The following is a 27,774-nucleotide window of genomic DNA, read 5'->3' as shown; positions in this document are numbered from 1 at the left end:
GGCGCGGGTCGCCTCCGCTGCCACCTCTGCCCCGGGGCGCTGGGCGGAGCCGGCGGGAGGAGCCGCCACCGCCGCCGCCGCCGCCGAGCTCCAGTAGCAGGAAGATCCTGCTGCTGGAGGCCGGATCCGGGTGAGGCGGCGCAGGAGCGGCGGGATTCGGAGGCCTCTCGGAGGCGCTTTCCCAGGCCGGCGCCTCAGGGCGAGAATCGAGGGGCGCCATGAGGAGGAGGTCGCTGGGCGGGGGAGTTGAGTATGTGGGCCGCTGGACGCCATGAGAGGCGAGGGGGCTGCCTTGGGGTTTGGGGGGCGGGCGGAAGGGACGGGGGTGCGCGAGGGGTTGTCGAGCGAGAGCAACGGGGGGAGCCGTCTTCTCTCACGACGAGGGTCGCGGCAGGCAGAAGTGCGACAGGTCTGGCTTCCCTGCAGCATCTTCTGCGTAGCGACGGGCGGGCGGGAAGGAGGCTTCAGGAGCTGCGCCGCTGCCACCCGTGCAGCTGTTAAAGGCTCGGGGCCCGCCTGTCACCTGAGGGGAGGGAGGGAGGGAGAATTTTTTTTAAAAAGGTTGATTTTAGAGTAACGTGGGGAGGGTTGGAGAACAAGATGGGGGATTTAGCTCCGCTGCCCCAAAGGTCCAGATTGGAGGGAAATCCGAGCAGCTTTAAATTCTCTCTCTGTGTGTATCAGATTCCCTTGCAGTGTCGAGCGATGAGTGGATCATTGGCTCCCCAGCCCCGAAACTGCAGGTGGAGAGGTGATCCAGGGCAGGTTAAAAGGAAAAGAGCCCCAGGGTCAAAGAAGGAGCGGTTGACTCATGGCAATTGTGGCAGGGCAGGCCCCACCACCATAATCCTGAAGGCTGCTCTCGGCTCAGGAAAGATATCGAGGTCAATTCAACTCCCTAGAATTCAGGGGGTTGTTATTAACTACAGTACTGTGCAATTTCTTTGAGGTGATTACCTTGTTTTGCCCCTGTGGCTTTTGAGGACAAATGATGATGTGGAGCAGAGAGGAACAGGATTAGCCAAGATCCCCTGACCAGAGAGATCATAGTGGAGTAGGAACTTGAACCCTGGGCCAATGCTGCTAATATACAGTGGAAGCCACTTCAAGCCTGGTCTGCAGACAAGCAGCAGAATGAGAGGGTGATAGAGAATTCTGAGGTTCTGCAATGCATTGTACCACTTCAGTCACTAGGCCAGAAGCCACATTCTTTCCCCAAAACTCTCCAATGTAAACAAGCAAGTGAACAGAAATCACCTAAAAACATGGCAGAATGGGAGGAGAGTTCTAGCCCAGGTCTCCCTCACGGTCTACTGTGCACCTGTTTTTTGTTTAATGTGAGAGAGCATTCAAAACATTGCTCCTGCCAAAAAGGGTATAATCCATCCCACCACCTCGTTTTGCTGTCGACCAGGCCTCACTGCTGTCCAGTGAGTGGTTTGACAACATTTCTGGGACATTCCTCAGTCACTGCATCTCAGTTGTAAAACATCTTTACCATGGTGACTTGCTGAAGTCCTCTTCATGTGTTGGATTTTTAAACAGGACAAAGACATGTTTAAAACAGAACACAGTTGTTTGCACAGCTAGCCATAAAGATTCCTGCTGTGTTTACTTTGAGATTGGACAGTGTCCAGTAGTTACAATTGGTTAAAAAATGTAGGTGCAAAACTCTTGCTTGAAGTCTTGTAGTATAATGCCTACTTTGAAGGCGCTGCACTGGTTACAGATAAGTTGTCAGGTGCAATTCTTGGGCTTATGTTGACCTTCAGTCCAAACCCACTGATATTTGACTAAGTCCCATGGAACCCAGGGAGACTAGCTAGGGTCTTGGGTATCTGGAGACTGGATGTATCTGGATATATCCAAACCTGCCTTACAGGTTTAAGAGGAAGTCCTATTGGACATACTATTGTACTTTTTCAGGTTTCTTCTTTTTGGATGAGCTAGCATGCCTGTAACTTTATTGTCCAATAATTGCACAACTTCAATTGTACTCACAGGAAAGTTTTGAGAAAGTGGAAAAAGAGTCATATGAGGATTTGGTGGAAAATTTGGTGGAAAATGAAGGTGAAGCTATAATGTTGTGGAAGATCAGAGGCCTGTTAGCACAAGTGAGATCAAGATGGAAGTTGGAGCTTTTGGGACATACAGTTTTAAAAAATTTAAGGAACAAAATTTGAGCTCCACTTTTAAATTCAGAGGCCTGCTTGGAAGAAAAATGGTCATTATTGGGACAGATCTTCCCCGAGATTTGGTATTGAACATAAAAGATGGTCAAAAAATCCGGCAGAGTGAAATGGAAAGAGTTTTAGGAGCCTCGGAAGTTTGGGATCCAGGCTGAGAATTGATGGATTGATGGACATTGATTTGGGGATCAAACCGGGAAAGGGAGGGTGGGATTTGGGAATCCAAAGGGTGTTAAAATATAGTTTGTTAAGTTCTTTTTTCTTTTTCTAACTTTTGCGATTTTTATGGAATGTGGGGAAATTGTGGAAAGGAAATTTGGGTTGACTTTAGGAAAAAGGTTTAAGATTAAGTTAAAATTGGGTTTTTTAAATTAATTAGAAATAAGGCTAAAATAAATAGCATGATTAAAGAAATTATTAAGTTAAGGTTGAGAAAAATGATAAGAACTTGTTGAGCAGACAACACAAATTGGAATGCAAGAAGGGGAGGGGGGAGGAGGTCTGAGAAAGAAGGTGAAAGAAGATAAGGTTCTTTAAATATTATGTGTTTTTTAATTGTTTTTCTTTTTTGGATATTTTTTGTGTTTTTTCAATTTTTGCTTTTTGTTTTGTTATTATATGGAAAATTTCAATAAATATTATATTAAAAAAAAATAAGTTACTGAAGTTACTGATCATAGTTGGGTTTTGAAAACATTTGTTGAGGGAGTTTGGGGGCAACATTCTTTCTTGCCCACCTTCTTAAGCTGGAGGCCAACCCATCTGACATGTCCAAGGCCATGGAGATGCACTTGTTGGACAGACTGGTCCTTCATTCACCACCATTCGGTATCCCCTCCTCAGCCCTAATTGAGTTGCACATTGAGTTGCACATTTATTGCCCACAATAATTAAGTATCCAAGAAGAGCGTCATCAGAATTTTGCTCTTGAGAGAACTGAGCAATAAGATTCTTGGGAACCACTAGGAAATGGGTTGGAGCTTGTGGGGAAATGTCATGGAAGGCAAGGCACTTATCGTCCTCGAAGATGATCTTCCCTGGGATCTCTTTGTGGGTGAACTTCCCAAAGATAGTGTTTCTGCCTGGCTGCACCACATGTGCTTTGCTGATCTTGTCAGCCATCGCTCTCCCCACCGCCTCACCTGCTCACTTTTTGTATGTTTGATTGAGGGGTATTGCAAATGTTGGCTTAGTAGCTCTGAGCTGGAGAGAAAGAATTCAAAACTCATTTCTGTCATTCTACCTTTAGGGGTGCAACAAATGCTTCTGATGCTAATACAAGTCCAAGGATAAACTCCCTCTCCCCCCCCCCCCCCAGTTCGGAGCTGGGGTAGAAGGCAAGGATGAGACACTACATCCTGTTGTAACATAAACTAAGGACAGAGTCTGGGACTAAAATAGGCAGGGGTTTCACCCTGAATTTTTGTCTAGCTCCCAAGTCACTCAGAAAGCAGTGAGATGCTAGGTGCCTCTGAGGTCAGGGAAAGCCAGGTCTGTTTGTCAGTCATACGCCATTGAGGAATTGGCAGGTATAATTGTGGTCCCTTTATGGTTGGCAACAGCATGATTGAGGGTTGTGATGTTCCAGAAATGGAATTCCCCTGATTGGTCTAAATACTTAGAAGGTTAATGAAAACTATTCATTTTTAGAAGAGTATTTGGATTGGTTTAGCACAGGGTTGGGAGACTTAGCATCCTCCAGATGTTGGACACCAGCTCCATCATCCTTACAGCAGCCAGCATGGCCAGCAGGTATAGTGGTTTTTGTGTCAGACTATGACCTGGGAGACCAGGGTTCCAATCTCCACTTGGCTGTGAAGCTCACTGGATGACCTTGGGCCAGACATTGCCTCTCAACCTAACCTACCTCACAGGGTTGTTGGGATTAACTGAGGGGGAGAACCTCTTTGTGATATAAAAGCAATAAAGCAATAATAATGGGAATTGTAGTCCAACTACATCTGGAGGGTACAGGTTCCCCTTTCCTGTGGGTTGATGGGGGTTTTTTATGCAGTCTGATGTTGATATATTTTATTTATTCATTTCATAAAATTTATATATATATACCACTTGATTGTAAGAAAAAGCCTCAGAACAGTTTTAAGTAATTGAGGGTTTTGTTTTTTTACAGATTCATTAATTAGTACATAAATTATTCTTAATGGTTTGCCACCACAGGGGCCTGCATTGACTGTTTTGGCAGAATAAATCTATTTCAAATAAAATTAAAATTGGGTTTGACTGTGGCTCCCTGCTGAGAGGGCAAACCAGGGTTTGTTGCTGTGTAAATGTATGAAATGGCCCATAGTCTGGAAATAGTACATGATTGTTATCTTGGTTGTCTCGTTGGGTGCTGTGAAAGTAGTACTTTAATATTTGTTTGACATATTTATGTTTATGTTTTTTTGAGTAGTGCAGACTACAGAATGGGCTGTTTGCGTTTTAAAAATTCTTTGGGCTGATTCAGATTACCATTTCTGATCTTTGTAGTTTGAAGGGTGCATGTGACTAACCCATCTCAGAATCCCTCACCTGCCCTGGCACTTCAGGAGCCTAGTAGCATTGGATTGTCGCTGGTTCCGGACACCCTCAAGGGGCCATGAGACTAGCAGGTGAGTTTTAGCTTGAAAGAAGCATTGAAAGTTTTAGCTTGAAAGAAACATTTAGATTTGGTTAAGACACAGAATTGCAGCACTTAGACAGTGATATCAGATATGCCTTTTGGAGCCCTTAAGCTCCTGGGACAACAAGGGAAAGATGTAGTAAGAAGGACTGCATTATGGCGGCAGTTAGGTTCAATCATTCAGGGGTTTGCTGGTGTTGTTGCAGATCTGACTTTGTCTGTCTTAACCATCTCAGGTCCCCTTCGTGTTGTTGTGATCGTCTTGACAGCAGGACTGACCTGGATCCTTGTCAGCGTCTTGTTGGGTACCCAGAGTGGCTTCTCTCGCCTGCAGCAGTTCCTCAGGAGTAAGAACCAGAACAGCTAGGAGTGGGGATGGGGGCTATGGTGGGGAAGGGTTGGAGCACTGGGTCATGGCGGAACAGTTGCCTTTGCAGCTCCCACTGCCTTACCTGCGCCTGTTTCTCCATGCTTCACTCCCAGCCATGTTGTTGGGTTCAGGAAAAGGAGAAAGTGGACAACTATGGTTGTTAAACCTGGAGCAGGGATTGGATCTGTGGCCCTCCAGATGTTGTTGGACTCTGATCATCTGATCATCTCTGGCCATTGGCTATGCTGGTTGACGCTAATAGAAGTTGGAGTCCAACAGTCTCTGGAGAGCCCCAGGTTCTTCATACCTGATCTAGTGGTGGCTGTGTGGAACTGGCAGCAGAATAACTGGAAGGCTAGGGTGATTTTTAGATTAGCATTGCATAGGTCTAGTAACAGCTATTAGCCATGAGATCCAAGTGGATCTTTTCAGACAGTGTAACTCCAAATACCAGCTGCTAGGGACGGACAAGGGGAGAAGGCCCCTGCCTTCATTCATTTCATGCTTGTCATCTGCTCCATGAGGGCTGCATGGTGAGCTGCAGAGAAAGTTCCACTGTGCTATGAGCATATTGTATCTGTGAGTGTTTCAGTGTCTTGGGCTAGCCCTACATGGCCCTAAACAAAGAAGTGAGATTAGAGACCTTTATGGAGCCCAGTCGCAGGTCACTAAAGTCTCTGTGCCTATAACATGTGACTTTAGAAGAGTAATTAGGCTTAAAACAGAAGCTCCCTCATGGCAAAATCTTCTGACATTTACTGAGTGCAATTTATTTTCTGCTGATGTTTTCACACTTACTTCCTCAGACATGAGATGTTACTCTAATGAATAATTCCAAGAGTACTAATTATGTAACTTCTGCAGAATTTGCACTTACTGTTCCAATGCAGTTTATTTATTCCCCCCTTTCCCTGCCTTGCTAATTTTTGTAACCCAAGGGAGTTGAGGGCCATGTACTTTCCCCCCCTATCAATGTCCCTGTAAAGGAGGTTAGGCCAGCCTTGTATTTAAGCACTTGTTTGTTGGCCATAGCATGTAGGCTGGTAGAAGATGGACAGGGTGCACCATCACGCCTCTGAACCTAGCATGAGATCCAAGCAGGCTGCTGAGGTGGGGGGGCAGCTGTCTCCTTCATGCCTAGTGTAGAAATGCTGGAGAATATACAGTGTGTATGTGTGTGTGTGTGTGTGTGTGTGTGTGTGTGTGTGTGTATCCCAGCCATCTGGCTGGGTTTCCTCAGCCACTCTGGGTGGCTCCCAACAGAATTCAAAGCATAATAAAACATCAAACATTAAATACTAAACAGGGCTGCCTTCAGATGTCTTCTAAAAGTCAGGTAGTTGTTTATTTCCTTGACTTCTGATGGGAGGGCATTCCACAGGGCGGGCACCACTACCGAGAAGGCCCTCCGACTGGTTCCCTGTAACCTCACTTCTCACAGGGAGGGAAACGTCAGAAGGCCCTTGGAGCTGGACCTCTCAATTCCTCCACTGCAAACCCCCAGCAGACTACTAAGACATTTTGAATGCTTATAACTTTTTGTGAGCTTGTTTACAAGTTTACAAGTCTGGGTTGGATCAGACAGAAAGTGATGGACTTAGGGTCACTGAGTGAGCTTTGTGACAATGTAGGGGAAAGATGGGGAACCTGTAGCCCTCCAGATGTTGTTGGACTCCACCTCACATCAGCCTGAGCCAGCATGGTCAGTAGCCAAGCCTGATAGGAGTTGTAGTCCAGCACCTGGAGAGCCACAGGTGCCTAATCCCTGAAATATGGATTTGGACTCTGAAGACTCATGTTGAAGTGGATAGTGTCAAACTTGATCACATTCATTCATTCATTCATTCATTCATTCATTCATTTGATTTATATACCACCCTTTATCACAGCTTATAGTGTGGAAATGCAGGAGCCATCCCATATGGTGTGTTTTTTAACTGACATAATTAAATTTTACTAGTCAGAGTAGGGGTGGGAACCTGTGGTCCTACTGCTGCTGGACTACAACTCCCATCATCAGCCTGGGGCTGATGGGAGTTGTAATCCAGCATTGTCTGGAGGACCACAGGTTCCCCATCCCTGAGCTAAAGTGTGATCTACATTTTTTTCTGGCACCTGAGATTTCACTCCTGTAAAATGTCTAGACCCTACATCTAAATCCTTATTTGCCTAGTTCTTATAGTGCTTTAGAGATGTTACACATTTATTTCTTCAGTGATGAAATATATGTATGCTCAGGTAGCCTTTGGCACCCTTGGTTGCTTGGCTGGGAAGTTCTAATCTACTTTTCACCATAAAGAAGCTGATTTCCCCCCTGCAAAGCATTACACTGTTATTTTAATGATGAAATTGAGTGATTTTGCAAACTGGATAGCTCAACCTAGTGATACAATCCACATAATTTTCAAGTTTGCAAGAAGAGTGTTTCTTTTCTTGCTTTTTGAGTATCGCCTCCAAGCCTTACAATTTTATATATATATCTCCTGACCTAGTATTGAATTGTGATGATGGGTGGGATAAAATACTTTAAATAAATAAACTGAAGAGGTTTTAAATCAGTTCTTTGGCACCTGTCCTGTTGGGGTGTTTTGAGGAGTAAAGGAATTTTAATCTTGACATATTGCTGCTACATCCTTGAAGTGATGAGGCAGGGCACAAGATCTGGAGTGGATCTTGCTGATACAGCTGTTTATTTGCTTCCTTGCAGGTCCTGAGAATCCTCCTACATCAGGTAGATGGCTTTGGCTACATTCTTATGGGGTCTACACTAACACACACCCGGTTTGCAAACTCATCACTCACTCTGACTTTGTTGGGAGCAACACAGGTCTTGGAGCTTGGGCACTCTTAAACTGTGTTGAACTGTTCTGCCACTTAATGGAGAGACTTTTTAAACTTCCCATAGTGCAACTGAGATAAACCAGAGAGATCCTGCTTGTTTCACAGTGCTGATTGTCACTTTGGATCAAGGAGAAGGCAAAGGGAAAGAGCAAGGAAATCCTCAGGGGAAAATGGGGAGATTTATCTCATCATAGCCCATCATACAGCACCACCAGCTGAGGGACATACAGTTTGTCATGTAGCACCAACTACCAAGCAGTGGTGGGAGACCAAACAAAATGCTCACAGAAATTAAGGGGGTGGCAGAAAGAAGTCTTCATTGGCTGACTAGGACAGTTCTGTGCTGTATTGCGGTTCTCAGTAGCTATCTGATAGAGTGGGGTTCAGTTTGGGGTGGCTTTGTGGTATATCTTAAGATAAAGTGGAATCATTAATTTCCCTTAGCAGCTGATGTGGTGGTAATGACTCCCTGCCACTCCACTGTGGTAGGAAATGAGTTTGAGGTGACCAGTTCAGGAGAGATTATGTTGTACTGTGAACTCCAACTCCCATCATCCCTAGTCGTTGGCTATACTGGCTGGGGCTGATGGGCGTTGGACTCCAACAGCACCTAGAGCAGAGTTTTCCAAACTTTTCATGTTGGTGGCACATTTTTTACATGCATCATTTTGCGACACAGTAATACAGTTTTACTAGCAAACCAGAGGTTAAACTAACCCCTTTCCAGCCCTGGGAGGAGCACAAGGAGCATTCTTGTAACACGCTGACACACTGACTTGTCATGACACACAATTTGGAAAGCTCTGATCTAGAGGGTTTGCTCATCCCTGCTTGTTAGGGTAAGTGGGAAATGAGGGTTCCACATCACTTTTTCTTCTGCATCTCCTCTGGCTCTTTATGTGTGTTTTGCCATCCCTAGAAAATACTGGTTTACCTCAATGTCCTCGGGTTATTCGCCAAGAATTGGCCAGCATGCTTGATGAGATCAGAGTGGTCACGGCAGAGAAAGCAGGCAGCAACAGTAGACACCGCAGTGAGTTCAGAAGAGCTGAGAGAGTGGAAGTAGAGGATAGTACAGTGGAGCATGTGAAGGCCTGTTCAAAGCAATACTTATTCCCAGCTTTCTGCTTTTGGTCATGCTGGCTGGGGAACTGATGGGAGCTGGAGTCCCAAAGGAACACCCAGAAAGCCTCATTCCTACTTTAAGAGCAGGTTCTGGCCTGCCCTAGCTGTCAGAAGAAGAAGTGTTATCATAGTTCAGTCATAGAGCACGTGCTTTCCATGTAACTTTCTGCCGTCTTTGGGTTTAAAATAATGTTTGCTTTGATGTCAGGAAAATCCACAACCCGGCCTCTTGGAGAGCTGTTGCCGGTTCCATGCAAAAGTCTCCTTCAGTTCCTGGCAACAGCTTTCCTTCAGCTGGTCAAAAAGTGGCTATCAGTGGAAGGGAGATGTCCAGACATGGGGTGTCTTCCTCAAGACAGGCAGGGTTATTGATGCAGCTTTGAAGACTGAGGCAGGTAGAGAAGGCTCCACCCTGGTTCCTTCCCTGCCTTGCCCAAGTTCAGATTAGTTAAACTTGCCTCTCGGCCTTTTTTTTTTTTTTGCCTGGTCCACTCTTAAGCCTTTTATCTTTCTTGTCTATTTTTACCTTAACACTTACTTGCCTTGTTGTACAGCATTCCTTATCCTAATAGAAAAAAGCCCATTGCCTCTGTTATTCCCCCTCTGCTATCCCTTCTTTTTTCCTCCTTGCTAGAATTGGGGGGGGGGGGGAGGATGGTCACTCTTGCAGTGAGAAAAGCAAAAGAAAGCACAAGTCAGCCTACCTGGGGAGGAGTGAGACAAAAAGCATCACTTAGCCCTGTGGCATTGGCAGCCATCACAGAATCTCCCGCAAGGCATTCCCAGAGAGGATTGCCCCAGGAATTCCATTATTATAATGTATAAGGTGGGCAGGATCTTTTAGGTGACGTTCACTGTTGTATCTTGGGGCTGGATGACTAATCACTGTTGTGCCTCTCCTCATCACCGGCAGTTAAGAGCAATGCAGCAGTGTGGGGTTGGGGAACCTGTGGCCCTCCAGATGTTGCTGGATTCCCATCCTTGACCATTGACCCTGTTGGCTGGGGCTGATGGGAACTGGAGTCCACAGATTGCTCAGCTCTTGACAGGGCAAGAAAGCATCCTGTTTGGCGCAAAAGGGTACTTGTAACGATGGGGCTTTAGGATTTCTCCTTTGCTGTCTACTTAGAACCTAGGCCTAAGAAGTACAAGTGTGGCCTTCCTCGGGCCTGCCCAGACAATTCGTTCGCCTTCCGGATCATGAGCGGTGCAGCTAATGTCATTGGGCCCAAGATCTGCCTTGAGGACAAAATGTGAGTCATTGCCACTGAGGAGGACTGTGGCTCTCAAAGCCTTTCTGTAACCAACCTGACTGGAGGTGGTGATGCTCATGGGCTGCATCTACTTGCTCAGGTGCAATCCCCTATGGATGGCTATTGGGGTGGGGGAAGAAACTAGGGGAAAGCCTTACCAACCAGATGTGATCCCACTCTAGCCTCACTTAGATCTCTTGATGGGACATTTTCTGACCAGCCCTGATCTTCCTTTCAGGCTAATGAGCAGCGTGAAGAACAATGTAGGCCGGGGCCTGAACGTTGCACTGGTGAATGGTAAGGTGGGCTTTTGAGAGGGTGGTGGCCATGAGTGATGTTGTTGTAGGGCAACATAAAAACTAGTCACCAACACTGTCCTGTTCTGCTCTGCTCTGCTTTGCAGGAGTGAATGGAGAACTGATTGATGCAAAGTTCTTTGACATGTGGGCAGGAGGTGAGTGTGCTGTGTTGGTAGGAGTTTGGTACTCAAGATGGGGCAAAAAGAAGGGGAGATACAGGGATTATTTGAGAAATCTTAAGGATGTGTTCCAATATGGTCATGGGGGCACAAGCAGCCTTTGGATTTGGAGGAAGGCAAAATAATTTTAATAATAATAATAATAATAATAATAATAATAATAATTTTTATTCATTTTAAAACATATTAATTGTCATACATTCCACAAAATTTCACCTCTTATACAATATTTTGGACTTCCATCAGCACCTCTGATGATCTCCCATTTTTATGATTTCTTCTGCAGTTCTTAAATTCATATTGCCTTTAATTATCATAACTAACGTCATCCTTTTCGTTCAATAATGCAATAATTCAAATTATTCCCCTTACAAAACTTCCTGCAAACCTACAAATGTAATCTGATCATCACAATTACTTTTCAAATAGTCCGTAAATTTACGCCAATCTTCTGTGAATGTCTGGTGCCGCTGGTTTCGAATTCTTCCCGTTAGTTTATCTAGTTCTGCATAGTCCATCAATTTTAGGAGGAAGGCAAAATAATTTCAAGGAAGGTTGCCATGTTGACTAACATGCACTGGGTTACAGAAGATAGAGGCTGCCTAAGAAGAGGCTGTAGCATAGGGTTACTGTCACTCTATACTGCTTTTTCACCAGGCCAAGAGCTCTGGGCAGGAGGCGGAACAACAGTGGATGGATTTGCAGGCTAGGTCTGTGTGAACAGGGGCGCCTGAGGCTGTGCAAATAGCTTGTGGTACTGGTGCATACTGGACCTGAAAGGGGACCAGAATGTGCTTTGACACCCAGCACAACTCTGGATGCTTGATGGGGGGAATGGGCCCTGAGTCAAGCAGAAGACCCAGTACAAATGCATGTGCTGAAGGATCCTCAAAGGTCAAGACACTGTAAATGCATCAAGAGGGCACATCCAGATTGCAACATATTGATGATGTGGAGGGCATCCCTTGTAAAGGAACAGACTTTAGGGGTCATGGCCATAAAATAATTGCTTTGCACATTGATCACACTTGCATATTTTCTGTGTTGATACTTACACCCTTTTTTGCACAATGTATTCCTAATTTGTCTCTGCTAGTACTGAGGAAGGGCTAGAGGTTAAGCAGAGTGCTGAAACCTCACACCTAACCTCTGAGAATTGTGTCCAGCCACCCTTCTATCATCTAATAATTCAGCAGGCATTGCCCACTTGCACTTTGGAGCATATCTGCCCCAACCACTTTGGAGTTTTTAAAGTTACGTTTTTCATAATGCTGAATTCTACACCCTATGCCACCATCTCTGCAGAATTGCACTTCTGCAGAATTGTAGCCTTTATGCAAGCCTTTGGTCTATGACACTTGGGAGGAACAGTTGTTCTGAGATCTCCTTCCATTCTCTCCCTGCCCTTCCAGATGTGAACGAGTTGTTAAAATTTATCCGGCCGCTGCACGAGGGGACGCTGGTGTTTGTGGCCTCATACGATGATCCTGCCACAAAGTGAGTGTTAACAGGGGGACAGTTATACTTACTTCTGTAAAACAAGAAAATCTTTAATAAAAACAAAAACAAAACAGGGAGACAGCCAGCACAGGTTACGCTCAACTCTTGTAGTAAAAATGTACTCAGCCTGAAAGGAAGCTACCTAACTTATATAAAACTAATGCAAAGCGGTTGTTGGGGAGGCTGGGGAATCCCCCTTTTAACAGGTACTCAAGTAAAATTGGGAGTGTATTGAGAAAAGACAGCCGTTTGTTGCATCTGTTTTTTGATGCCTAGCATTTGAGACTCTGAGATCCAAAGTTGGTCTCCTTCAGATGACTGAGAGGGTGGTCTATCCTGTATCTAGCATGGGGGCCACTGAGGGCTTATTCAGACCTGCATACCCATGGCTTGATTACTTATCCTTTGATTACTCAGCCTTTGTGTCCTGAACCGCTGGCCCAAAGGAGGGATCATGGGAGTGGTTGAGTGCAGGTATCCTGAAGAAGGATGCCAAAAACACCAGAGTGCTTTATTAAAGAAAGGAGTAGACTTACAGCCTGCCAGGTCTCCTAGCCGTTACATGTTCGAGACAGACACAGCAGCAGGGAGATGGCTTGTCTGCACCCAAGCAAATGTGCACACATTCTTTATATACAAAGCAGCATACATCACTTTGTCTAGAATTTCCCATCACTTCTCCTCCCCAGATGAAGGAATAGACTGGCAAATATCCAAGTCTTACAGATAGCTCCCCTCTCTGGGCTCAAAGCCCAGTACCCTAAACCCACAGATAATGATAGCATCAAAGCAAGCCAGTTAGCTTATATCAAAGCAAGTGAATATAAACAGTGCTTTTTTTCTAGAAAAACAGGTGCAGGAATGCTGCCCTGTCCCTCCTGCTTCTGCACCAGTGGAAGAGGGAGGGCTGCTGTGTGAACGGGCAGAGATAATGCACAGGGAAGAAGCCTCCCTGTGTGTCTGCTCTGCAAGCTACCCTGTCCCTCCTGCTTCTGTGCACAAGCAGGAGGGGCAGGGCAACTCTATGGAGGGGGAAGAGCAGATGAGCAGAGAAGCTTTTTCCCTGCGTGTCTGCTCTGCAAGCTACCCTCTCCCTTCTGCTTGCTTGCACAAGCTGGAGAGACAGGGCAGCTTGCAGAGCTGAGGCAGGGGAGGCTTCTTCCTGCGCATCAACTGTTAGCCCAGGAGGCTGAAGAGCCTCATTAAAGCCCCAGTGCACCTCTGGCTCATGAGAAGACCCTCTCCATTGCCCATAGAGGATGTCCTCTTTGCGCTCCAGGGAGAATCTTCTTGTGAGCCAGAGGTGTGGTGAGAGGTGCCGGAACAATTTTTATTCATACCCCAATTTTTAGTTATTGCCCCAGCCACGCTGGGCGGCTTCCAACATATATAAAAAACATAACAAAACATTAAACAATAAAAAGTCCCTATACAGGGTTGCCTTCAGATGTCTTCTAAAGGTTTTTAAGTTACCATATTTTTCGCTCTATAAGACACACTTTTCCCCTCCTATAGCAAATGCAGGCTGCACCGCTATCCCAGAATCCAGAACAGCAAGAGGGATCGCTGTGCAGCAATCCCTCTTGCTGTTCTGGCTTCAGAATATTTTTTTCTTGTTTTCCTCATCCAAAAACTAGGTGCGTCTTATGGTTTGCTGCGTCTTATAGAGTGAAAATTGCTGCGTCTTATAGAGTGAAAAATACAGTACTTCTCTCCTTGGCTCGGGAGTTGCATAACTCCATATCATCCAACATATGTTACTTTGTCTATCACTTCACCTGCCCAAATGACAGCATAGGTGGCAAATACCCAAGTGTTACAGATAGTTCCCCTTTCTGAGGTCAGAGCCCAGCACCCCAAGCCCACAGATAAGGATAACATCAAAGCAAGCCAATTAGCTTATATCAAAGCAAGTGTATATAAACATACATGACCTCGTTGCTACAGCAACTGCCAATTAATGGTGGGGTTATTTTGACTAACAAGATGGCGTTAGCAAAGCCTCTGGAACAGTTCACCTTTGGTTCAGCACACCATGAACCTGCAGCCTGGACCTGTTAACAAGCACGTGTGCCCGAATGTCCTGAGAAATGTTTGGTGTGCTTATATGCCCCCATTCAATGTAAAGTTGCCACAGGGACTCTTATGTTAACATAATAGGGTAACAAGGCAAAAAAAGTGTTTAAAATATGGAAACATGAAATATGAAAGTTCTATCTGATTGGTAATGACTCCTCCACACAGGCAATGTGTGGTGCTTGATGCTGCAACTTTCAAATGATGGGCATGCATGTATGAATAAGCTTATAAGAGAGGGGGTTTGAAATTAAGATATTGTGGCTTTATATTATGGTTTAGGACAGAGATGGGGAAGCAGGGGCCCTCCAGGTGTTGTTGGACTCCTAACTCCTAGCATTCCCAGCCAGCATGGCCAGTCGTTGGGGATGATGGTAGTTGTAGACAAGAAACATGGTGGGGACACTGGTTCCCCATTGCTGAATATTGGATCAAAGGGAGATTGCCAGACTTGGTGCAGGACAGGGCTTTTTCACCTGAAGGAATAACTTGTGTTTAAGTACAACTTCTCACACCACTACAGCATTTGGATGGGAGAAGAAATTCCAGTTGAAAGTCTTGCTCTGTACAGTAGTTTCTTGGCACTACACTGAACTTTTTCCAGAAAGAATAATGTTTTACTGTGTTGGTGGGACCAGAAGAGTGAATAGTAGAGGTTTGTTTACTCACATTTTCTGTTCCCTCTAGGATGAATGAGGAGACCCGTAAAATCTTCTCAGAACTGGGCAGCAATGTTGCCAAAGACCTAGCTTTTCGAGATAGCTGGGTTTTTGTAGGAGCCAAAGGGGTGCAGAACAAAAGTCCTTTTGAACAGGTACTGAACCATTTTTCCTTTTCACAGATGTCACCTTGAAATGTCTGTATTTCAGAGAAATCCTGAAATCACTAGCTCACACATGAGGGAAACCGGAGCACTCCAGATATTGTTGGTCTCCAACTTCCATTGATTCTGACTTATTGGCCATAGTGGCTGGGACTGATGGGAGGTGGAGTCCAACAATATATGGAGGGCTGGAGGTTCTCTACCTCTGCCTTAGATAAAATCTGGGAGGAGAAGCAGAGGAGTGTGAAATATCCATGTAAACCCTGATTTTGTTATTTTCATAGCACGTCAAGAACAAAAAGAGCTCCAACAAGTATGAGGGTTGGCCTGAAGCACTTGAGATGGAGGGCTGCATTCCACAGCGAACTGCTGAGGTGTAGTGAGGACCGGTTTCCTTGAAGCCTGCGGTGTCTTTTTGTGGTGGGGGAAAGGTCCTTGCTTGTCCACCTGTTGTTGTCTTCCCATATGGTGGCAGCTATCCATTCTCCTTCTCTCCAGCAGCCTCTGCCTCAACTAGGCAATCAAGTTTTCCTTTCCACAAAAGGCACGTCTGGCCCAAACCCTGGGAAAGGAAGTGAGGTATATGTGAGGCCACCCCCCCCCCAACTCTCCCCTAGTGCCTTATTTTTCTCTTGGTTGGAAGAGCTCATCCTACTTCCCCTTTGCCTGTTGCTCTGAATGTGATGAGCAGATTGGTGCCCTCTGCTCAGAGGAAGCAAGTGTATTTATGTGACAGTCTTTCTTTTTCCACAGTGATCTGCTCACATGGTGGGGAACCTGTGACCCTTTGGATGTTGCAGGACTCCAGCTCCCATCAGCCCCAGTCAGCCCTGCCAGTGGTTATGGGGTGATGGGAGTTGTAGTCCCAACTACATTGGGAGGCCCACAGGTTCTTCATTCCTGCGTTAAAGGGACCACTACTTTTCTATAATAGTTTATGTGGTTTAAGTTAGTTCTTCCACTACTACAGACACTAATATATAGGAGGAAGGAGATTAAGGACAATCCTTTTTTTGGTTTTGGTGAATCTCTTGAAAAATGTCAAGTTGCTGTTTCCTGAAAGACAATGTTGGTACTTAAACTGTGATGGGAATTGGAGATGGATCACTGTTCATACATTGTTGTGGAAAGGAATCAAAGCTGAGTTTCTTTTTTTCAGAACACTTGTTGCTAAACGGTATCTCCAATAAACAATGTGCACAGCAGCTGTTGGTTAATTGTTGTTCTTTCAAGAGCAGAACCAGTGCTGTTCCCTTGGGATCCGCAATTAGTGGCCAAGAGAGTGATTGCACTCTTGTAAACTCTTCCATTTCTGCTTTAGGTAGAGGTCTGACACCAGCATTTTGGCCTTCTACTGCAGATAATGCCTAATCTGCCCTTGGAGAGTGGGATCCTAATTTCTTTCCTGTTGCAGTAGGAGGACCCAGCTCACACATTCTTGGAAGGAAAGGATGCTACCTATGTCTGAACCTGGGCTACAGCAGCTCTTTTAATAGCTGGGGTGGGGAACCTGAGGGACTGAAGACAAATGCTTCCCTTGGGACTCTTCCCAGCCCTACCCCCTCCTAGTCTTGTTTTGTGCTCTCCTTGAGTGTTTTTGTCTAGCCTGGCTAGAATGTGTCCTTGACTCAGATAAAGCCACTTGCTTCCCTGGATGGAGGGAAAACAAAGAAGAGTGTGAGTAGAAACTAGCCTAGTGCACAAAGGTAAAACTTTACATTCTTTGCTCTTCTCACCTTTGCCTCTGGCTTTGCACACAACTGAGTTGTCCAGAGGTGAATACAGCTGGTAAGGTTCTCTAGCCCTTTTCCAGGATTTGGGCTTACTATCTTCTCCCTCACCTGTTCCCCTGCTTTCTCCCCAACATGTACCCTGTCCAAGGTTTTTCATCACCACGAGCATAATGTAAGACTGTGTACAGAGTTATGGTGATCCAAATCATGTTGCCACCAGATGGGCTTATCCACACCTTAGTTTGCCCCAGCACTTTCCTCAGGAAAACCCTCTGTTTAGCCCTGAATTGGAACAAATGGCAGTCAGATTTTCTGTGGACGGCCTTTGTTCCAATTGAGCGCTAAAGAGTAGGATTTCCAGGGGAAAGTGGCAAAGGCAAAACTGCTCAGACCTGTGCCTAGAAAGCACAGGACAAGCAGCAGGGTGGACAAGCCTGATGTCCTCTGTAACTGTGCTGTCTCTGTGCTGAAGACTAAACTGGATTTTGCTCACACTTCTTTTTTAAAACTAGCCACTTATGTTGAAGAAAAAGTAGCCACTGCCCCATTCCAGTATTCGCTTCTTATCATATCAGTTTTTTCTCTCAACATCACCTTGCCCTCAAAGGTGCTGTTTGCATTCATTGGCACCTTTGAGGGTAAATAGCAGCTGAGGAAGGTGACTTAGGTTAGGAAACTGGCATGGGACCTTGTGAACTGCCCTGAGATCTACAGAGCAATATGTAATAATAATAATAATAATAATAATAATAATAATAATAATAATACTGGGGCCCCAATCCAGATCAGCAGCTGCTTTTTCTTTAAAATAGTGGCCACTTGACACATGTTTCTAGAATAACATGTAGTTTTTCCTTGGATCATGTCCATAAAAGCTGGGCTGGCTGCATCCTTTGACTGCTGTTGTGCAGTTTTAATAGAGCATTTAGGGAAGCCTAGCTTAAACTAATCACTTTTGCCTGTTGAACAGAGAGCAAAAGGTGTCCTCGGACAGTACCTACAGAAGAAGTTCCAGGTAATCTCAACTTTTGCCTGCCCGGGATGGGGATTCTTCTGGATCCATAGGTAGCCATTCTTTCAAGTATTGCCAAGTACCTGGGGCAGCCTTCCCCAGCCTGGAGTCCTCCAGATGTTTTGGACTCCACCTCCCAAGTGGCCAGTGATCAGCAATGATGGGAGTTGTAGCCCAATGATCTCTGGGGGGTACCAAGTTGTGGAAGGCTGACCTGGGTCAATCACTTTCTGCTGGAAAGGAGGGAAGGAAACGAAGATATGCTGCCTTGGGTTTACAGGTGCTCTTCACGTACTTATGGTCATCTAAGGCACAGATTTGCAGTCAGTTCTCGTTAGTAAAGAAACAATACCTACCATGCCATGCCTTGTGCAACAAATTCCTTGTGGAATGGGAATGGTTTGAGGAAGAGAACTTAGACAAGTTCCTTGAGCTGCAGAAAATCAAGATTCATCAGAGGAGCAAGACACAGGAGCGTGTCTCATGGCCAGTGGAGCCTGGTGCAAAAAACAGAATTAAGAATATGCTGGCTCTGGGCCACTGCTGAACAAATGGATTTAGTTTAAGTGCCAGAACTGAGCTGAGCTCACAGTCCTTCCATACAAAAATCCATTGTTGTTACTGTTAAACAATAGGGAGTCAGAAACCTTGCCAACTTCTCACCCAGTGATTTACTAATGGAGCTTGCTCTGCCTTCTGCTGGTGTCAGTGACCAAAGTAAGCACACTGGAGAGAAGGAGCTGCCTTGTATGGAGTTGGACAACTGGCACATCTAACCCCTAGAACAGCTGATCTACTGACAGGAGCTCTCCTGGGATTTGACCAGGGGTTTCTCAATTCTGCTTTCCAAGACTGGCCACAAGCTCTAGGGTGCTCAAGGCTGTCTCCCTCTCTCTGTCCCCTCACACTTTTTGCTATTGACACGTACTAGGAGGTCTCCCTCAACTGGGCTTTGTTGCAGCTTTGTGACTTCCAGTGGCGTAGCGTGGGGGGTGCAGGGGGGGCCGGCCGCACCGGGCGCAACATCTGGGGGTTAGGGTTAGGGGGCGCAAATCCACGGGTTAGGGGGCGCAAATTACTTGCCTTGCCCCGGGTGCTGACAACCCACGCTACGCCACTGGTGACTTCTGAGTGGGCAGCAGCAAGCAATGGATTGAAGTATTTTGTCTGCATGGTAATATTCCTTTTGTCCCCTAACCCTGAAAGCAATAATAAAGCAATTATTTTAAAAAGTGTATCTGTTTTGGCCCACCAGAGTCCCTCATCTTTGCTCACAATTATGGTGATCATTACCATGCAGACAAAATACATAAGAAGAACCAACTTGGATCAGACCCAAGGCCTATGTAAGCTGGCATCCTGTCTCCACAATGACCGCCTTTGGCAGGGGGTGAAACTAGGCTTTATTTCACCCGAGTCAAAGACCCTGTTTGGAACACACACACCCCATGTGCATTTGCACACACACACAGGCTGGGAGCCTCAATAGAGTGCCTCTGGAGGCTTCACCCAGGGCAAAAAAACCTGGCTAGCCTCCCTGTAGCAACGCCTCTGCCCTTGGGAAGTCCACAAGTGGGATTTTACATGCAAGCGGAACTCCTGAGTGGTGAGAGATCTCAGGGATACCAATACACACCTTGAGTGTGCTACCCTTAGAAATAAGGATGCTAGAGACACATCTTTTATAGTACATGGTTTTATTCACACACATCTACAGGTTGAGTGGGACGCGGGTGGTGCTGTGGGTTAAACCACAGAGCCTAGGGCTTGCCGATCAGAAAGTCGGTGGTTCGAACCCCCGCAACGGGGTGAGCTCCCGTTGCTCAGTCCCTGCTCCTGCCAACCTAGCAGTTCGAAAGCACGTCAAAGTGCAAGTAGATAAATAGGTACCGCTCCGGCGGGAAGGTAAATGGTGTTTCCGTGCACTGCTCTGGTTCGCCAGAAGTGGCATAGTCATGCTGGCCACATAACCCGGAAGCTGTACGCCAGCTCCCTCGGCCAATAAAGCGAGATGAACACCACAACCCCAGAGTCAGCCATGACTGGACCTAATGGTCAGGGGTTCCTTTACCTTTACCTTTACAGGTTGAGTATAAGATGGAAGGGTTCACAGCATTAGCACTCAAACACATCATGCTCCACCATTAAGTTTCCAGACTTCCACAAAAGCCAAAACTGACCTAGCTGATGATCTCCTCTCCTCCAACATTCACTGATGATATCAGTGAGGGTGGGGCAGCGGCAGGGAACCTATCCACTTTTTGCTCAGCTTCTGAAAGCATCTCCAGTCATAGTTTCTACGTCAAATCAGTCACTTGGACTTCTTAGTCATGCAAAAAGATGCTAAACAGGCCTGGCTAGAGCTATTAAGAGACTGGTTTGACTACTTCAGTAGCCTTTCTTTCTTCAGAATATCATTTTACAGATATAAAACTACAGGCTTGGAGGGAACCTACAGACAGGGTCATACCTAGGGGTCCGCTAGGTTGGCCCCCACCCAGGAAAAGGTGCAAAAATCACACCTCTCCACACCAAAACATCTTGTCAAAGGTGCACATGACTCTGTGTGTGTGTGTGTGTGTGTGTGTGTGTGTGTGTGTGTGTTAGTGTGTACCAATGCAGTTCCTTGCCAAGGACACAAGGGAGCCTAGGTATGCCTCTGCTCACAGATGATATCCAGACCACCACTCCCCCCAGTCCTATAACAAGGGGATGAGGGCAATCGCCCTCTCCTGCTGTTCTTTCCCAGTGACTGGTACTCAGATGCACAAAGACTAGAATTGCAGCAATCAAGCTTGCCAGTCATTAAGGTGGTTAAATTGGTATACTTGTTACATCTTTTGAAGGCCTAATCATAGGAGCTTTTAATAGGTGATGGGACTACAAAGCAGGAGGGAAATATCTTGAGATGGGACTATAAAACAAGAGGAAAATTATGATTGCAGTCCCAATCATAATCCCTACAGATGTTAAAATTTAAATAAACACACAGGTAAACCATGTGTTTTGAAAAAACCTCCATTGTTATCAAATGCCATTTGTTCCACTTTAACGTGGTGGTTTGGAGTTACATAATTTAGCAAGTTCAAATGATACAGTCTTGTGGCTAATAGTACAATCCTATTTCATACCATAGCTGTCAATTTTTCCCTTTTCTTACGAGGAATCCTATTCAGAAGAAGGGAATTTCCCTTAAAAAAGGGAAACGTTGACAGCTATGTTTCATATATATTTAGAAGCAAGCTCTGTTTAGTAAAATAGGGATAACGCCCAGGTAAATACGTACAGTATTGCAAAAGACATGATGAGTAAAGTGCTTTGAACAATCTGAAGTGGTATATAAATCACAGAGAATCATAGTTGGAAGGGAGCCCCAGGATTATCTACTCCAACCCGAATGTGGGGCGCAAACCCAAAACCCTAAGATTAAGAGTTTCATGTTCTACCAACTGAGTTATCCCAGATCCTAAATATTAAGTTCTATCCATTATCTTCTATCAACCTCTGCTTAGCACATCCCCTGGTGCCATATTGTTACTGACCTGACAGGAAATGGCACTGGGAGGACTCTGCTTGCTTTTTGGTTTTCTTCCTTGCATTTATATCTTCCCCACAACATTGCACAAGGGGAACAATGATTAAAGTCCTCCCTCTCATCATCCCTGAATAAAAATAATAATCCCAAACCCTCTGCTTGAGCACAGGAAGTACTCTAACTAAATGCATTTAATTGATACAAGTGAATCCGTAATCCCAGCAGAGCAAAAAGCCTCCCAATCCCATCAATCCGAGGATAGAAGGCCTTTAAATTGCCCAATCGAATAAAAGGATGAGCATAATCCTTTCCATCACATCACCGCCTAATCCCATTGAGATAGTTAGCGGTGGAGTGCATCCGTGTCTTCCAATCAGCGCTCAGCCAGTTTCTGATCCAGCCAAACAGGCAAAGGGTTTTTGCTAAACGGAGCAGAATGTAACTATTAATCTCCCATTTAGGACAGACGTGGTTGTCCACTTCCTCCAATCAGAACCCAGAGTGCCCCTATGATCCTATTTATCGAGGCACAGAGCGAGCTTAATGCCTCCTGCTGCTCTTTGAGGTTTAAAAACACACACAAGCCAGCCAACCAGCGCATGGCAGGGAATTCTTCTTGCTTATACCAGATCCGAAGTGTTTTTCCTGTTGTTCTCTGCACCTAAATAGCATTTATTTATGTTTTTTGCGGGGGAGACTACAAATCCCAGCATGCCCTGCTAAACTCCCGGGTTGATCCTGCCATGAATTCGCATTCAGTTGCTCTGGGCGTGGCTATGATTGTGATGCGCCGCCCCCCCGGGGGGGCGGAGTCGGAGAGGAAGGAAGGAAGGAAGAAGGAAGGAAGGAGGAGAAGGCAAGCAAATCCAGCGGCGGAGTTCAGCTCTGGGGCGGCGGCGGCGGCAGGTGAGGCGGTGGGAGCGCGATAGAGGCGGAGGGGTCAGGCCAGGGCAGATTTTCGGGCTGAGGATCGCGGCTTCCCTGAGCGCTCCTTTGCAGAGGACTTGTTTAATGGACGGCTGGGGAGAGAATCGGGAGGGGGGGCAGCTGCCCAAGGCTCTTGCTGGATCGTTGCTGACTTTGGGGGGGGGTCTTTCTTTGGTAAGACTCTTGTAGCGGGTTTTTGGGCGGGGGGAGGGAGAGAGAGATAAGAGGACGCACTGGGTGGGGGGGGGGGTGAAGGGACGGGCCGCCTCCCTTTCAGGGAAAGTGGAATGGGTTTGGAGGAAAGTGTTGCGAGAGGGCGGCGAGCTTTTCCTCTTGCCTAAGAAAAAAGGGGCAAGAGAGAGAAAGCAAGTTTTGTGGCCAGCGGGCTCTTTCCCAACAGGTGTTTATGGCCCGGAGAGAGAAGTGACTCAGCTGAACTGCAGGGGAAGCAGGAGAGCAAAGTGGGGGGGGGGCTGCTGGTGCCCCGCGCCTCCTGCTCCCCTTCATCTCCTTTCTCGCTCACACGCGCGCCCTTCCTCTCCCAAAGGGACCACTGACGGAGGGCGGGAGTTCAGTGGGTGGTGAGCCAATTCCCGTGGGAAACACCTTGCCCTCGTGGGCTTTAAAAATGTTTGAGGAGTTAGAAACACTCCAGGCCTGGACAGAGCCGCTTAAACACGCACGCCTCAGATAGAAAGGGGAATTGTAGGAGGTCAAGACATAACAAATGGAGCACACCTAGAGCAAGTGCATTTATGGCAAGCCTGGTGCTATTTAAAACAATCCTGAGATGGAAAAGCAGGGGAAATCATTGTTTAGTCTTTCTCTGCACAGGGGAAGTGGCAAGGTTCTCTCTTTTTAAAACTATCTGCTGAATTTAAAAGGGAGGTTAAGGGGAAACGTACTTCCTTGTCAGGTTTTTAAAAGATAAATGTGGGGCTGCCCCCGTCTATTATTCCTGCCCTAGGCAAGTTGAAATGTTGACACACTGATTGTTATGCCCGTCTTTACCTTTAACACAGGGCAGCCAATGAAGCTCTGAGGGTTACTGGGGTGCTGCCGAGCTTGAAGGTGCAGGCAGGCTCTTCCTCATACCATTGTTTAGCTATCTGGGGCAGGCACCCCTGGAATTTGGGTGCCCCAGGGGGTTGCCCAGCTTGCCTTTTTGTTGGATTAGCTCTGTTGAGCAAAGGGTTGCATAGGCTGGGAGCACTCTGGCAATCCCTCTGCCCCTCTCATAATCCTGATTATGTCATCCACCCTCCCATATTCAAGCCAGCCTGTGACATTGCCCCCAGATGGGGGTTCCTGGCCATGCTCGTTGTCTCAGCACCCACTCTGTGACCCTTCCTGCCTTAGGGTCAAATGAATGAGAGCCCTCCTTGTTCCAGTTGTTGGGAATGGAGGGAACAGTGGAACAGGAGGACCTGTGGCTGCAAGACTGTTAAAGATTAGAGGGTTCTACAGTTTGTATGATGACAACCCTCACCTGGGATGCTCTAGGCCAAGGGTAGCTAAACTCACTGGCCGTTGGCCGGGGCTGATGGGAGTTGGAGTGCAGCAACGTCTGGAGGGTGTCACATTGCTATGGGCCCAGAATATCCTTCCTTGGGTTAGGACATGGGTAGGCAAACTAAGGCCCGGGGGCCAGATCCGGCCCAATCGCCTTCTCAATCTGGCCTGCGGACGGTCCAGGAATCAGCGTGTTTTTACATGAGTAGAATGTGTCCTTTTATTTAAAATGCATCTCTGGGTTATTTGTGGGACCTGCCTGGTGTTTTTTTACAGGAGTAGAAAGTGTGCTTTTATTTAAAATGCATCTCTGGGTTATTTGTGGGGCATAGGAATTTGTTCTATATAGATAGATAGATAGATAGATAGATAGATAGATAGATAGATAGATAGATAGTCCGGCCCCCCACAAGGTCTGAGGGACAGCTGCAAAAGTTTGCTGACCCCTGGTAGGAGATCAGATGAAGTGGTTTACTTGGTCATGGTGTGTGTGCCTCTAAGAATTATCCAATGTTTATTTCCTTGTAGGTGAACACTGTGCACTGTGCTTGAACACTCTGCCTCCCTATCCACTCCCTGATTAGGCTGGATGCTTCTGCGCCATCAGCAGAGGGTGCCCTTGGACCTGAGCCCAAAAGGAGAATGACCCCTGCCCAGTGAATCCATGTTTTGTCCATGCTGGAGAGGGAAAGAAGTTCTGCATGGAATGAGTCCTTTACATGACTTTGCCAGCCAGCTGCGCCATGGGTGGGGCAGCCCTCTTCTTTCTCCACCTGCTGGTGGCTGGTTGGGCTCAGGGAGCGACTGCTGACAGCCCTTACCTTAGTGTGGGGGATGGGACAGCGTTGGAATTTGACTTCCCTGCACACAGCCGTGGTGTCTTGCTGGTTTCCTGTCGCTATTCAGGGCCCAACGCTTGGCTGAGCGCGGAATCTCTGGAACCTACCGTTGTTGCCGTTGAGAACGTCAGCGCTTCCTGGGGAGGAGGTTTTATGGTTGGGTTTCAGTCCAGCTTAGCTGGCCTAGCTCCTCTGCAGCTGCAGCTGCTGGAGCAGAACCGACTTATCGAGAAAGCCGATTTCCAGATCCGTGTCAGTGCTCCAGAGCCGGTGGCATCGTCGGGGCTGGGCCACTTCTCGGAGAACCCCATCCTCTATGCTCTCCTGCCTCTCATCTTCCTCAACAAATGTGCATTTGGCTGCAAGGTGGAGGTGGAGGTTCTGTGGAACCTGGTGCGCCAACCCCACCCGGTCATGCTAGGCATACTAGGCCAGTTTGTGGTCATGCCGCTGTACGGCTACCTCATGTCCGTGGCCTTCTCCTTGCCTAAGCCGCTGGCCTTGGGACTGGTCATTTCTTGCTCTTCACCTGGCGGTGGCGGTGGCTACCTGTACAGTCTTCTGCTGGGTGGCGACGTCACCGTGGCCATCTCCATGACCCTCCTGTCCACAATTGCAGCCACGGGGCTGATGCCGCTGTCCTCGACATTCTACGGCTGGTTGCTGGGTGCCCACGAGACTCTCCACGTCCCCTTCCTCAAGATCTTCATCACCCTGCTCTTCATCGCTGTGCCCATCTCCACTGGCATGTTGGTCAAGTGCAAGCTGCCTCGCCTCGCCCGCCTCCTGCTGCTTCTGATCAAGCCGTTCAGCTTCACCCTCATTATAGGAGGACTCTTCATGGCGTACCACATGGGCGCCTTTATCCTGGCGAATGTGCAGGCCCCGATTGTGCTGGCGGGCGTCACTGTGCCCCTCTTTGGCCTGCTGTTGGGCTACTTGCTAGCTTGGTGCTTAGCGCTGCCTGGGCCACAGCGCCGGACGGTTAGTATTGAGGTTGGGGTACAGAACAGCCTGCTGGCTCTGGCTGTGCTGCAGCTCTCCTTCCAGCGGGCCCAGGCTGACTTTGCCTCACAGGCTCCTTTCATTGTGGCCCTGAGCAGCACTTCAGAGATGTTGTTGCTGGTTTTGGGGAACCTGGCATACACCAGACTCTGTTCTGCTGGCTCCTGAGTGCTCCTGGGTGAGGGGAGGCAGATACCAAAGATGTCAAAACATTGGCTGTGGCCGGCAAGAAGAGACGGATACCATAGGCCTTAGAAGCTGGTCTTGGGGTGCTTTCCCCCATCCCTGGGGTGTGGATTCCAAGGCCTCAGCCTCTCAACCCTTCAAGGGGTGGCTTGGGTACCAAAGGGGCCCTTTGAAGTGAGAAGCACACACCTCCCAGAGGCTGCTTGTGTGTTAGGAATCCACATCATCTGGCCTTTTTGTTTTCTTTTTTCTTGTCTACTTGTTTTTCTACACAGGGAGTGGTGCCTCTGGAGCTTAGAGCTAGAGCTGTACTGACTGTGAGGTGGAAGATGGGGGTGGAACTGACCCATTTCTTCTCTCCCATTCACCAGGGATACAGGGTTTGAATAAAACGAAAGAGATAATATGTTCTGTGTGGCTGTCTTTCTTCTTATTTCCTTCCAGGAGCTGCAGAAACGGGGCTTTGTGGAGTGATGGGCAGATGTGGAGGCAGCCTAGGAGGATTTTTTCACATTTTTAAAAAAAGCTAGCGCCCCTAGCTGAAATGTGCTTGAAGGCTTGGGTGAAAATGTCAGAAACAAATAAAAACTCCAAAAATCCACACTTGTGCGATGCCTTTTATTACGGCCAACCAAAATGTCACTTGTAGGACCTAATAAAGGTGTTGCCCAACCGTGGATTTTGGATTATTATTATTTTCTTATAGACCGAGATGGCTACCTTTGCTTTTTATATAATGAAGTAAAAAAAGTTTGGAGTTGGGTGATCGTTTTCTTCAGAGAATTACAGGGAATAGGAGAGGGGCATTATAGTCTCCCTCCCTGTGTGTGCATAAGTGTGTGTAATAATATATATGCATCCTCTCTACTGTTGCCTCTGGTAAACAAATTTCTTATTAATGTTTTTGCACCATTAAACAAGTTTGTTAAATGGAGGCAGTGAGGAATTGTATATGCAGACCATGCTGTCGCTCAGCAGTCTGAACAAAAGGAACTCTACGTCTGACCTGTGAAGAGCCAGCTCTGCTGCGTCAACATTCAGTATCCTCCTAGTCCAGCAGGCACTACTAACCTGTTGGCCTCCGGCTCCAGCATGGCCAGTGGTCAGGGGTGAAGGGAGCTAAAGTCCAACAGTGGGAAAACCACACGTTGGCCACCTCTGAGCTAGTTCAACTTCAGCTCTCACTACTCATGCAGAATGCCTGCTGAGTATAGATCACAGTCTGCTTGCCTTTCACTATTTCCAGGTTGGCTGTGTCTGGCATACCACAGGGGAAATGGTGGAGGGTGGTGACATTTGTGCCCAGTCCTCTCGCCTAGCACAGTTTGTTCTGAGGGCAGTGATCGTTTGCTGCGGTTGGGTGTCTCAATTAAAGGTATTTGATCTTGTGCCAGAGGGAAACAGTGACTTTGCTACTACTAAACTGCCCTTCTCACCCGTCAGCTTAAAGAGTTCAATCTGCTTTTTCAACTATGCCCCCAAATCCATTTTATGGACCACTTTCCCTTTCATCACCCCCTCACCCTTCCCTGCACTGCCTGGTTGGGTGGACAGCGCTGAAGATGGATTAACAATCAGACAGAGAATGGAGTAAAGTAGGACACACACCCCTAAACTGGGAGCCCCTCATGTGTTGTAAGCATTCAGGAGAGGTATGGAGATGCCTGTTCTGTTCTAGTCTTGGTAGGGAGAGGCATGTTCTGCTCCAAAAGTCTTCATGGAATGGTTTGTTTCATTGTTCGATAGG

The 27,774-nt window shown here is 46.9% G+C and overlaps 2 protein-coding genes, 2 long non-coding RNA genes and 1 pseudogene across 9 annotated transcripts in view; 2 read left to right on the top strand and 3 right to left on the bottom strand.

The window, feature by feature from the left end:
* The window catches only part of LOC309332752, a 107,679-nt gene extending 83,109 nt beyond the window's left edge, over positions 1-24,570 (bottom strand). The window contains exon 1 of the long non-coding RNA XR_014152327.1: positions 24,442-24,570. This is a non-coding gene — a long non-coding RNA (uncharacterized lncRNA). The remainder of the gene's footprint in view (positions 1-24,441) is intronic.
* On the top strand, positions 66-16,483 carry FAM3A (FAM3 metabolism regulating signaling molecule A). Of its 5 annotated transcripts, none has more exons than XM_081845913.1 (11): positions 66-250; positions 4,680-4,801; positions 5,049-5,159; positions 7,890-7,913; positions 8,943-9,056; positions 10,278-10,401; positions 10,640-10,698; positions 10,805-10,855; positions 12,292-12,376; positions 15,143-15,269; positions 15,563-16,483. In XM_081845913.1, exons 2-11 carry the CDS (start codon positions 4,789-4,791, stop codon positions 15,656-15,658), a joined length of 804 nt encoding a protein of 267 aa, XP_081702039.1. In that variant the 5' UTR covers positions 66-250; positions 4,680-4,788; the 3' UTR covers positions 15,659-16,483. The 5 variants fall into 5 exon arrangements, with proteins under 5 accessions (XP_081702039.1, XP_081702043.1, XP_081702042.1 ...); XM_081845914.1 differs by having other exon boundaries at positions 112-130; XM_081845915.1 differs by lacking the exon at positions 66-250 and adding an exon at positions 391-409.
* Positions 2,850-3,531, bottom strand: LOC309332743 (adenosine 5'-monophosphoramidase HINT1 pseudogene; annotated as a pseudogene). The gene has a single exon. The product of its transcript is annotated as an adenosine 5'-monophosphoramidase HINT1 pseudogene (transcript).
* Positions 15,817-24,347, bottom strand: LOC309332751. Its single transcript, XR_014152326.1, has 3 exons — positions 23,497-24,347; positions 18,380-18,520; positions 15,817-16,928 (listed from the first exon to the last, which is right to left on the bottom strand). It is a non-coding gene; the product is annotated as an uncharacterized lncRNA (long non-coding RNA).
* Positions 24,571-24,716: 146 nt separating the features above from the next.
* On the top strand, positions 24,717-26,433 carry SLC10A3 (solute carrier family 10 member 3; the record flags this gene model as incomplete). Its single annotated transcript, XM_081845912.1, has 1 exon — positions 24,717-26,433. One exon carries the CDS (start codon positions 24,717-24,719, stop codon positions 26,007-26,009), a length of 1,293 nt encoding a protein of 430 aa, XP_081702038.1. The 3' UTR covers positions 26,010-26,433.
* Between the last annotated feature and the right edge of the window lie 1,341 nt (positions 26,434-27,774).

The sequence above is a fragment of the Podarcis erhardii genome (assembly GCF_964252035.2).
Source record: "Podarcis erhardii genome assembly, chromosome: 17".
Classification (NCBI taxonomy): Eukaryota; Metazoa; Chordata; class Lepidosauria; order Squamata; family Lacertidae; genus Podarcis; species Podarcis erhardii.
The sequence above is the reverse complement of the archived record's forward strand: the minus strand, read 5'-3'. Positions and strand labels throughout refer to the sequence as shown.